The following is an 11,031-nucleotide window of genomic DNA, read 5'->3' on the forward strand; positions in this document are numbered from 1 at the left end:
ATCTATTGTGAGAGCTACTTTGCCGATCGCCGGCCAGCGGCCAACCCGATTCATTGGGTCTGCTATCGCTCGTAAAGTGCAATGTGCGAAATAGCGGATCCGTGCCGGTGGTGAACGTATTTGCTCCTTGGCATGATGCGAAGTCGGGGTTGAGACATCTTGTTAACTTTTGATAAAGGCCAAACACCAAGCAGGACCTGTTCCTCAGCATATCACCCTTCTAATAGCGAATGATGGATCAGTCGGACGGCAGACCTGATGAGTCCCTCGCAAGCATGACGCGGACCGCACGGTTGACACAATGGGCTGCAGCGCTATCCTACGACGAAATACCCAGCGCAGTGATTGAACAGACGAAGTTGCTTTTCTTGGACTGGCTAGGCTGCTGCGTTGCGGGCAGAAGCCATGCTTCAGTTCAATCCATGCTGCATTTCGCGCAAACGATGGGGCCAAAAGAGGGACGGAGCGAGTTGGTATCGTTCGCGGGTGTTACCACTAGCCCATACTTTGCGGCAATGGTCAATGGCGCGAGCTCCCACGTTGTGGAGCAAGATGATCTTCACAATAGCAGCATGATACATCCGGTATGACGACCTTTTCTCATTCCTCTTCCACCTATCCCAGCTCGCAAAGCAGCTACCTGCTCTAGTTGCATTTTGATCACGATACTTTCCATTGATAAAGGGTTGACTCTGGAGATCTACACAGGCCACGGTTGTTTTCCCAGCGGCACTGGCGGTTGCCCAGGATGTGGGTTGTTCAGGATCAGACTTCCTGAAAGCATGCGTGATTGGATACGAGTTTGCATGCCGAGCGGGCGAATGTCTGGGCAAAGAACACTACAAGGTAAAGTTCTTTTCCCGGCTCTTCTGCCTTATGATCACGTCGTTGACGAATGACAACTTTCCCTAGGCTTTCCATTCAACCGCCACAGCTGGAGTTCTTGGTGCGGCTGCTGCCACTACTTGCCTGCTGAAAGGAACCAGCCCCGTGTACTTGTCTGCTCTTGGGACAGCAGGAACCCAGGCTGCTGGGCTATGGCAATTTTTGCTTGATGCAACACATTCAAAGCAAGTCCACACTGCACGCGCCTGTTCGAATGGCGTGTACGCTGCATATGTGGCCACGTGTGGCCTCCTCGGTCCCACTGACATTATCGAAGGTGAGAAAGGAATGATTGCAATGCTTTCTGCAAGGAATGCTAGACCTGAATTTCTGGACTCCAAATTGGGCCAGAAGTGGGCTGTGATGGAGTCCAGTTTTAAATGGCACGCCTCGTGTCGACACACGCACGCGGCTATCGATGCTTTCCTGGCTCTGATCGAGGAATTTTCCATTGGTTGGGGTGACATTGAACAAGTGAAGGCTTACACTTACGACCTGGCCATCAGTATCATGAGTCTGAGCGAAAAAGCAGAGACGGTCCACCAGAGCAAGTTTTCCATGGGATTCGTTCTTGCGGTGGCAGCAAAGCACGGGCAGGCTATGATCACTGATTTTACAGAGCAAGCACTGGAGGACACGGAGCTTCGAGACTTTCAGCGGCGGGTGGAGATGGTGCTTGATGCAGAAATCGATTCTTTATTCCCTGAGCACTGGACCAGTCGCATTGAAGTCACAACAAAGACTGGTAGTGTGTTTTCCAAGTCCGTCGACGCAGCAAAAGGAGATCCACAATGGTCATTGACCCGGTAAGGAGCGTTTGCAACGCTGCTGGTTCCACTCGCTGATTACATCAATTTAGGGATGAGATTGAAACCAAATTTCGCGCTCTCGTAGAATATGGCGGTGAGAAGAATATGGACTTCGTCGACGAGATTATCAATAAAGTGCGGCGTCTGGAGACAGAAGCTGATATTCACGGATTTGCCTTCGTTTAGTCAACATAGAATCGGACAATCCTGGCATTTAGAGTATAACAAGCGGCTGTAGCCATTGTACTGACCATAAAGTGGGTTGTTACAGAACCCTTGTGCTGTTACAGAACCCTTGTAAGTCCCTACCATCTGATGTGTAGTAAGGTATCATTAAGCCTGTAATATCTGCAGTGAGGTATAGGTATCGGTAGGTTCACTCGTAACTAAGCTTAGTTGTTACAAATTTTGTGAGCCTTCAAAGGCTTTACAGGCTCGCAATCAAGCAGTTTTGAGGCCGGCTCGCAGGTAGTTTTTTTTTCTGGGGGCCGAATGACCAGAATTGCTTAAATTCTTTAGACTGAGCAGCGATTCCGTTGCTTGAATCCATATTCTTTTCTCTTCCACTATGGACGATTACCTCTTGGTGAAATGATGTTGTCTCAAAGCATGTTTATCTCTGCGCCGACTGGGGGCCATTCGTCTCCCATCAAGCAATCGAAAGCAGGCCATTCCAGGTCGGCCATAGTAGTAAAGTTCGACAGCATCGATTCGTCTTCATCGAGGAAAGGCTCGGAGGGCGACTGGTGACTTCCGGGCAATGGGAACCCTCGCCTTCCACCTATGACGGTCAGTGGAAATCACATGATACTAAGCGATTAAACTGATTTCTAAGACCAGCAACAGCATAGCCGTAGAATTCAGGAGCCTTGATGTTGCTGATGACGGACACGTACCATGCGACAAAGGGATGCGGAATTCTGACTTACCTTCGGCATGCTCGTAGACACTAGCTTGCCAGCCATATTCCTGGCGCCACCACCAGAAACAGTCATACACCATACTCATACCAAGCCGAGCCCTGCTGCGAACGGTAAGGCTAGCGAAGCTACCGTTGGAAGTCTTGAAGATGCGCGAGCTAGTCCACAGATTTGTCAAGATGATACTGAACCGGGCGAAGGCATCATCCTGTCGCACGGCATGACGTCGGTGAAAAATGATGAGGGCAAAATACGCACGACGACCGCGCTCCAGATCCAGCTGGTCCTTCAGGTCCGATCTGCTGATGCGCAAAATGGCGACTGCTGCAGAATGCAGAAACCTCGCAATGAAACTCGGGCCGCACTCGGCAACTCTCGAGGTTTCATTAATCACCAAAATTTGCTCCACCATCGTGATTGCCAAATTGTACATTCCGGTGAGAACTTCTGCGCTGATGGCACTCCGATGTTTGAATAAGTGGAAGCTGAGTATGTGCAGCTCGGCGGCTTGCACATAGAATACATCTGCCTCAAAGAGTCAGGCAAACAAAGGATAGATAGCTTAACACGAAGAGAAAGTGGATATATACCTAGGGGACTTGCTTGACTCTGATCCAGCTGACGTATGCTAGCGACAGCCGACTCTATCATTGGATCCAGAACGCCCTGCAGCGTTGCGTATGGCAACGGTAGCGCATACTTTTGCAAGTCGAGAATCGCAGTGGTCAACAGTTCGCTGACGGATTTCTGGAGGACCAGACTGGGTGAAAGGACTTGATCAGACGGCGAGAGAGCGATATGGTAGGTATCGGGCATCATCAAAGGCGGTGTGCCGTTTGTTGTTATCACTCTAATGAGACCTCGCGTGATCAGTAAATGACGACGTGTATTGCAATCTCGCCGGCGGCTACTCACCGTTGGCAGACCACGAGGCAGCAGGCCCACAGTCTCCCACGAGCTGTGGTCTGGTCGGCGTCATCGCTTACTTTGGTGCGCGAAAACTCTTGGCCGTTGCCGCGAATATGAAGTCCTGCGACTGCGGCTAGCTGCAAAGCTGCGGCGGCCAGGATGCTGGTAATGTCATCGCTCAAGGCATGGAACGGCATGGGCCAGGCGCAAAGGAGTACAAAGGCTTGTAAAGTCATCAAAACCGGTTCCTGACGGAAGATGGCCATCTTTGCCATGCTGGAGACCTTAGGGCCGAGGAGAATTACGAGGGTGGGGTTCTCGGTGTATTTTCGAGACCCGATAGCTACAATCGTCCAGAACAGCAAGGGAGATTGCGCGTAGCATATGTTAGGATGCATGGGACTGGGTACCAAGGGTACATACGATAGGCAGTCCTGGATGAAACTATCGACACGTTCAGCGTCGCCATTTCGGGGCAGCGTTTGGGAAAGTGGCGACTGACAGAGCGAAACATTCGTCTATCTCGCGCGCCGCCACCCGTAGGTCTCCAATTGACCGATCAGCCGTGGGAGGAGGAACGTCTTGAACTTGCCACCACGTGGCCGCAGGGGTGGTCTGATTGGGAAGGGCAACAGGCACCGCGTCAGCGGCACTGGAGGAGATGTCGGTTGCATCACCGGGCAGCATGATGCCTCCGCTCGTGGGCTGGTCTGCTGGTATGGCATCGGTCAGAAGATCTACCGCATCGTTCAGGAACGTGTGGACCGGTGAGTGGGTGCTACCGTTATCGTCGCCGTCGCCGCCGCCGCCGCCACCATCACCGATGCTGCCACCACCGTCCACCGAGACGCGCTCACGGAGCTTCCTAATCTCGTGCAGCAGCTCAGTTTTCCTGCCAAGCCACACGCGGGAGAGTCAGAACGGGGCCTGATGACCAAAGCACGGAAAACGGAGAAGTTGGAGCAGACTCACGTGGGTCGACGCTGGCGGCGATAGGCCTTGGAGAAGACGCAGTCGATTCTGATGCGGCGACAGCGCGAACACGGCTGGTCCGAGCCCGCCACCCCGTCGCACCGCACCTGTGTGGCCACGTGGTTTAGTCAGTGACCCAACGCCGGGGCAGGGGCAGCAGTGGCATCGTACGCAGCAGCAGCGGTGGCGGAAGGAAGGAAGGAAAGAAAGAAAGGAAGGAAGGAAGGAAGGAAGGAAGGAGCGTGTGGGCATCGGGGGCAGGAACGCACTTTCTGCTGGCGGCATTCAACGCACGCCATCTTGGTGTCTCCTGAAGATTGTTGGCCGGCTGGTGTGTCTGGTGTGTGTGCTTGTGTGTGTGTCTGTTAGCTGCATGGTCGGTGGTCTTGGTAACTAGCTAGATAAAGACTCTGCGAAGTGCGGGGTCCAGCTCCGACCATCGGCACCTTATTATAGATTACAGTACCGCACGAGCAGCCGATACCTCCATGCCCGTCGCATGGCCGACATGGTAGTATATGGATGATAAAAACTACACAGAAGCTGTGACCACAGCAGCTTGGACTGCCCTGTCCTGTCCTGTCCTGTCCCGGCATCGCTGCTAACTTTACCCTAAGCCATGTCTACCTTCACTCCCTTCAGGCTCTTTACCCCATCACCCATTCTCGGATATGGCTACAACATCGATGAGTTCTGGAACGCCGTCGATGATCAGCCTGCAGCCATCATCGTTGACGCCGGTTCCACCGATCCCGGACCGTACATGTTGGGCACAGGCAAGACGCTGTGTTCCCGGCAGTCCTACGTTCGTGACCTGACGCCCATTCTCGAAGCGTGTGCCACTAGAGGCATTAAATTTATCGTCAGTTCTGCCGGTGGCGCAGGAACCAACGCTCAGGTCGACTTCACCATCGATATCATTACCGACATTGCCAAACAGCGGTCGTGGTCGTTCAAGCTCGCCACCATCAAATTTGATGACAAACGTGAACAAATCCAGTCCAGGGAAAGAGCCGGGCAGATCAAACCGTGCAGCTCCGCCCCGCCTCTGGCTGCCGGAGCTGTGCAGCGAGCAACGACCATAGTAGCCCAGATGGGGGCGGAGCCCTTCATGCAAGTATTGCAGGACAACACGGTCGACATCATTGTCGCCGCTCGCTCGTACGATCCGGCCCCCTTCGCGGCTTTCTGCATGGTGCGCGGCGTTGAAGAGAGCACGGCTTGGCACGTCGGCAAGATCATCGAATGCGGCGGTCTCTGTGCAGTCCCCAAAGGCCGCTCAATTGTAGCAACAATGCACAAAGATTTCTTCGAGCTGACTCCTACCGATCCCACCCAGCGCTGCACACCCGTGTCCGTGGCCGCTCACACGCTATATGAGAAGACCAGGCCAGATCAGCTACCCGGTCCTGGTGGCGTGCTTCACCTGGATGCATGCACATACAGCGTCAATCCGGATAACCGCACGGTTCGCGTTCGAGGCTCGCGCTTCGTGAAGTCTACCCAATACGAGATCAAGCTGGAGGGCGCCGAGCATGTCGGCTATCGAACTGTCTATATCGGAGGTGTTAGGGATCCCATTTTGATCAAAGGCATAAACGAATTTCTTAGCACGGTGAGGAGGACCACTCTCGAAGCATTTCCTGACTTGGGGGCCAAGGACGGCCCCCAGTTGTTATTCCACGTTTACGGCAAGAACGCCGTCATGGGCCCGCTCGAGAGCGCATCAAATTCCGCTTACGAAATTGGTGTCTTGGGTGAGGTGGTCGCCAAATCACAGGATCTGGCAGACGCAATAGCAGGGTTTTCAAGAACTGCCCTGCTTCATGGCTCCTACGAGGACCAACTGGCGACCGGCGGGAATATCGCGTCGCCACTAACGCCACTAGAGGTGTCGTTGGGCGCGGTGTTTTATTTCTCGCTCTATCATCTCATGAGAATAGAGAACCCGACGGCACTTTTCCCCATCAGAACGATGCAAATTGGACCGGGGAAAAGCAATTTCGCGGTCCAAGTGCTACAGCAGAAGCCTAGACCGCCACGGCGCACTGCGACTCTGCAGGCAGCGCGAGAACCGGACAAACCAGCGTCTCGGGGTGAGTGGTCTGCAAGCTCTTCACTACAGTCCAGCATGATAAGCTAACGCATTTTTTTAGACCAAAAAGACGCAAAGGACTGGGCGATGCATGCTGGGCCCGTCACAATCCAAAAGCTCGCGTCTGTGGTAAGATCGAAAAACTCCGGCCCGTTCGAGATCACTCTTGACATTCTGTTCGCCACTCGCACCGCCTTTGATCGTGCACAGCGGTCCGATGCTCTCACTGCTGAGCGGCTTCGAGCTCTCTATCGGCTCGAGTCTCCTTCTGACATCATTACCATCATGTTCTATCGGCCTGCTCTTGCTTGGAAGTGTACATTCAAGCGGCCGTGGCCTCAAGGCTCAATTGGAGAGCGGGACACCTTCGGGGCGCAAATGCATGCACCGCTGCTCTCACTTGCACTGCCCAAGGATCCGTTAATAGGAGACAGCTTGCGAGCTTCGCCATGAAAATCAGGGATTCTTGAAAGTAAATAATTTGCATTAGTCCACCAGCGCGGCTCCATCCATCAAGTCCATCTCTAGTTGAGCGAGTAGGAGATTCATTCCTCTCCCACCTCAAATGAACTCAGCCGAAGGCTTCTCTTATAGCCAAATGTTTTACGGCAAAGATGCAACAACAGACTGTCCCCGGCTTGGACTTGCTTGTATTTCAAGTTTGAGTGCGGTTCAAACCCAAAAGCGTCAATCTACCTCCCATCCCGGAAAACCCTGATCACAACGTTGCCAAAGTGCTTCTGCGCCCAAAGATGTTCAAAAGCTTTGGGCGCGTCCTCAAAGTCCCAAACAGGTGCGTCAACGTTCGGTTTAAGCCCCACCTTGGCGATGAAGTCGTTCATCTCTTCGAATTGATCCCGACTCCCGACCATGAACCTGCGCATCGTGCACGGATGCCGGAAGACATCGGAGAGAAGCAGCTGATTCTGACTCTTGGCGCCGGCCTGGGCGGTACGTTGCCCGATGACAGAAATGACTCCATCCATGGCGATCGACTTGAGCGTCTGCTCGAATGTGCCTGGCCCACCTATCTCTACCACGTAATCTGCGCCACGTGGCGAGATCCGTCGCACCTCGTCCGCCCACTCTTCACGCTGGCGGTAGTTGATGGTGTGGTGAACCCCTAGTTGGCGGAGTCGCTCCTCTTTCGCCTCCGAGCTAGTAGTTGCAATTACTTTCGCGCCACTGGCAATGCCGAATTGGGCGGCGAAAATGCTGACGGATCCCGTTCCTTGCACTACAGCGACATCCCCTTGTGTAACCTTGCGAGATGCCCCGGTTAGAGCATTCCAGGCGGTCAATCCGCCGCAGGGAAGGGTACTGGCCTCGAACATGTCGAGATTCGACGGCACCAAAACCAATCCGTCTTCCGGGAACACGGCGTACTCTCGCAAGGTGCCGTCCAATGATGCTCCGAGGCCACTCTTCACATCCTCCGGTGTCACTGGCCCCGAGATGTGCGTCTGGTGAAACGTCGCCATGACGCGCTGGCCCTCGCGAACTCGCGTGACCGCAGAGCCTATCGCAACTACTTCGCCCGCACCATCAGAGCACGGGACCAGGCCATTCGTGACAGGCCAGATGTACGTCCCCGTTGCAATCATGATGTCGCGAAAATTGAGGCTCACCGCGTGGACGCGGACCAAAACTTCTTTCTCCCCGATGGCCGGCATCGCGACAGATTCGAGAGCGAGGGACGAGAATCCATTCCTGCCCGCCTCTTCCGACGGGTCACGGACAACGTACTGTCTGTATGTCTGTGGAAGCATTGTTTTTGCCCAAGCTCGACCGCAGCAAAATCTTCGATACTATAGAGAAAAGAAGACTTACTTGAGCGCAAGTTGGGTATAGCTAAAGAGGGTCTATAAGCAAAGGCTCGCCGATAATCGGACCCAAAGGTCCGAGGAACGGGCATCCGTAATCTTTGGGCTTTGTTAGCCGCAAGACTAGTACGTCCGAATAGAATTCTGGCCGGCAATTCAGATTGAAAGCACAGCGAACTGCTACCCAGTATGCCCAGTCCCACGACACTGTCGAGGAATTGGAGTCGTCCTAATTAGGCTAGGGTCAGTGTCGGTCTTGAGCGTCGTGGAATTGAATTTGAGGTCAAATCCTCGACGGTGAGAAGTGCTTCAATACTCTTCAAAAAATTACAGATGAGAGAGAACCCTGACATGAATGACAGAGACTAGGATTCATGCCTCAACGGAATCGTGTCTCCCATCGCATCCGTGTCCTTTTCCCCCCTCCGCCTCCAAAACACCGCCCATCCGCCCCTGCCCGCCGGCCTGCACCACTGTGCTGTGCGCCGCCCCGTCCCAACTGCCCTCCTTCCCTCCCTACACCGCTGCTCCTCCAGTCCATGGGCACGACTGTGAGGTTCCTCTACCCCAGGTGCGGTCCGCCCGGCGCTGAGAGGCCCGTCCCACCCAACGGTCGCTAACGACGGATGAGGATGAGGATGAGGATGAGGATGAGGATGGGGATGCGGATGAGCGGGCGTGGGCCGTCGAGGCCTAGCGCGTAACGAGCGCGTAGGCGAGGCGCGTGTCCTGTTGCAGACCGGATCTCTCTGAGAGTAGCATATCTCCATCCAGCTTTGCATCATCTAATTTGAAGCCCAACAGGCGGGCAACCCTCGAGCCGATGGCTAGCACTGCGGTCGACGTCTTTGAATATCTCCCAGAGCATCGGCTTGCGGTGTGTCGAACCTGCCACTTTGCGGTCTTGCCTAGCCAGGCCACCACCCACCTAGCGCACCATCATCGCGACATCCCAGCCAGATTGCGGCCTGCAATCGTTCGGGAGCTAGCCGGGTGGCCAGACATCTGCCAGCAGCCCAGTAGCGGCGTAGCACCGGCCGGGGTGCCGGAACCGTTCTCGAGTCTGGCTCTGTTCACAGACGGGCTCCAGTGCCAGCTTGAGCCCCAAGCCTGTCGGTATATCTGCAGATCACTAGGGACGTTACGGGGCCACTGGCGTCGAGCCCATCAGTGGGCACCGGGAACTCACGGAGGCTGCCGAAGCTCACAGAGGCAGGCGGCGGCAGCACAGCGGCGTGCAGATGCCTATCGATCGGTCTGGTGCCAGCGCTTCTTTGTTGCTCACGGCGGCACACCGTACTTTGAAGTAGCTCGGCCAGCCCAGCACCTACGCACACTCGACAAGTCTCTGGCCGAAGGGGAGCAGGAGCGGCAGCAGCAGCAGGAGCAGGGGCAGGAGCAGGACGACTCGTTCCTACAGGATGTGCTTGCAGACCTTGCTGGAAGAGAGGCTACCAGTAGTGTAGTGCACGGAGGGGTCCAGAGGCCGCGGCACCAGCAGGAGGTGTCGCCCTGGCTGGAACTAACCCGCTGGGCAGGCTACCTCTCTGGCCATCCCCTGCCGGAACTCGCCGCTCTAGCAGCAGTGCCAGACCCTGTGTCGGAGCCCCTACTACATGAGCTAGGTCAGAGCCTCGAGCGCTAAGTTGACGATGCCTATCAGAGCGTCTGTAATGACGAGATCAACGTCTTCGACCAGAGCCGGATCAACAGCTTCCTCCAGCAGTCGCGCGCGAGCGATCGGCCCCTTATGATCAAGCTGCAGAAGTCAACCTGGCGCAGGTATACTAGTGTGTGGAAGGCGCTCTTGTGCTTTGTATGCCGGACAGCCGACGCAGACTGTCCGATTGCGCTAGAGCATCGCTTTACTAGCTACCAGGCGGCCTGCCTCGACAGCACTCTTGCGAATGCGAGGGCCTTGCAGCATGCTGCGGTAACAGATGTGGACGTAGCCTGTCCTGCGGCCGTGGAGCAGGCGAGGGACCGGCTCGATGCAACATGTCTTGATCTCTGCATTGCCCTCCTTGATCAGGATCTGAGGGGCCGTCTGTACGAGAGCGCTACCGTGGGCTTCCTTGCCGTCCTAGGGATTGATGTGGCTAGGAATAACCTCCGGGAGGCCTACTGTTTCAGCCCGAGGCTCTCTGGCTTTATCAAGATCTCGCAGCTCCTTACTATCTAGAAGGCGGTTACTACGGCGCGAGAGGTAGAGGGCGTCTATCTAGCGGATGTCCTCGATGAGCTACGATCCCGCTTCCTTGCCCACGGCACACGCTCGCCCTTTAGCTGGGCGGTTAAGCTCTAAGCCTTCGCCAAGAAGGTAAGGGACTGCACCACGAGCCTGGGATACATCCTGTGGTCCGAGGACAATTAGTCGGTGTGCTATAAGGACATCCCGTCGCTAGGCATGGCTAGCTTTAAAGGGTTTGTCCGCGAGCAGGTCTAGAAGACGCAGACCGAGTTAGAGGCCCTCCTCTTAGTCTACCCATCCGAGTGCCGGAGCGACCTAGATATTGCATTCTATATGCATCGGGTAGTCGACAATGCTGCAGAAGGTCGGAACGGCTGGAATTTCTTGCAGCACCAGGCCAACCTGCAGGGCACGCTCCCTGACCGTA

General features: G+C 55.1%; 5 protein-coding genes across 5 annotated transcripts; 3 read left to right on the forward strand and 2 right to left on the reverse strand.

The window, feature by feature from the left end:
• Window positions 1-233: 233 nt before the first annotated feature.
• M409DRAFT_38284 (uncharacterized protein) lies at window positions 234-1,880 on the forward strand (the record flags this gene model as incomplete). The annotated part of the gene is made up of 4 exons (XM_033810897.1): window positions 234-584; window positions 709-846; window positions 913-1,691; window positions 1,745-1,880. 4 exons carry the CDS (start codon window positions 234-236, stop codon window positions 1,878-1,880), a joined length of 1,404 nt encoding a protein of 467 aa, XP_033659259.1.
• Window positions 1,881-2,296: 416 nt separating this feature from the next.
• On the reverse strand, window positions 2,297-4,794 carry M409DRAFT_61714 (uncharacterized protein; the record flags this gene model as incomplete). Its single annotated transcript, XM_033814850.1, has 6 exons — window positions 2,297-2,475; window positions 2,624-3,139; window positions 3,205-3,521; window positions 3,560-3,967; window positions 4,026-4,388; window positions 4,667-4,794. 6 exons carry the CDS (start codon window positions 4,792-4,794, stop codon window positions 2,297-2,299), a joined length of 1,911 nt encoding a protein of 636 aa, XP_033659260.1.
• A 320-nt stretch (window positions 4,795-5,114) lies between these two features.
• Window positions 5,115-7,043, forward strand: M409DRAFT_61715 (uncharacterized protein; the record flags this gene model as incomplete). The annotated part of the gene is made up of 2 exons (XM_033814851.1): window positions 5,115-6,591; window positions 6,652-7,043. 2 exons carry the CDS (start codon window positions 5,115-5,117, stop codon window positions 7,041-7,043), a joined length of 1,869 nt encoding a protein of 622 aa, XP_033659261.1.
• A 239-nt stretch (window positions 7,044-7,282) lies between these two features.
• Window positions 7,283-8,359, reverse strand: M409DRAFT_61716 (uncharacterized protein; the record flags this gene model as incomplete). The annotated part of the gene is made up of 1 exon (XM_033814852.1): window positions 7,283-8,359. The coding sequence occupies one exon, from the start codon at window positions 8,357-8,359 to the stop codon at window positions 7,283-7,285; it is 1,077 nt and encodes a 358-aa protein (XP_033659262.1).
• An 877-nt stretch (window positions 8,360-9,236) lies between these two features.
• Window positions 9,237-10,595, forward strand: M409DRAFT_31110 (uncharacterized protein; the record flags this gene model as incomplete). Its single annotated transcript, XM_033810197.1, has 2 exons — window positions 9,237-10,010; window positions 10,077-10,595. 2 exons carry the CDS (start codon window positions 9,237-9,239, stop codon window positions 10,593-10,595), a joined length of 1,293 nt encoding a protein of 430 aa, XP_033659263.1.
• Window positions 10,596-11,031: the final 436 nt, after the last annotated feature.

This window comes from Zasmidium cellare (assembly GCF_010093935.1).
Source record: "Zasmidium cellare ATCC 36951 unplaced genomic scaffold M409scaffold_100, whole genome shotgun sequence".
NCBI classification, from domain to species: Eukaryota; Fungi; Ascomycota; class Dothideomycetes; order Mycosphaerellales; family Mycosphaerellaceae; genus Zasmidium; species Zasmidium cellare.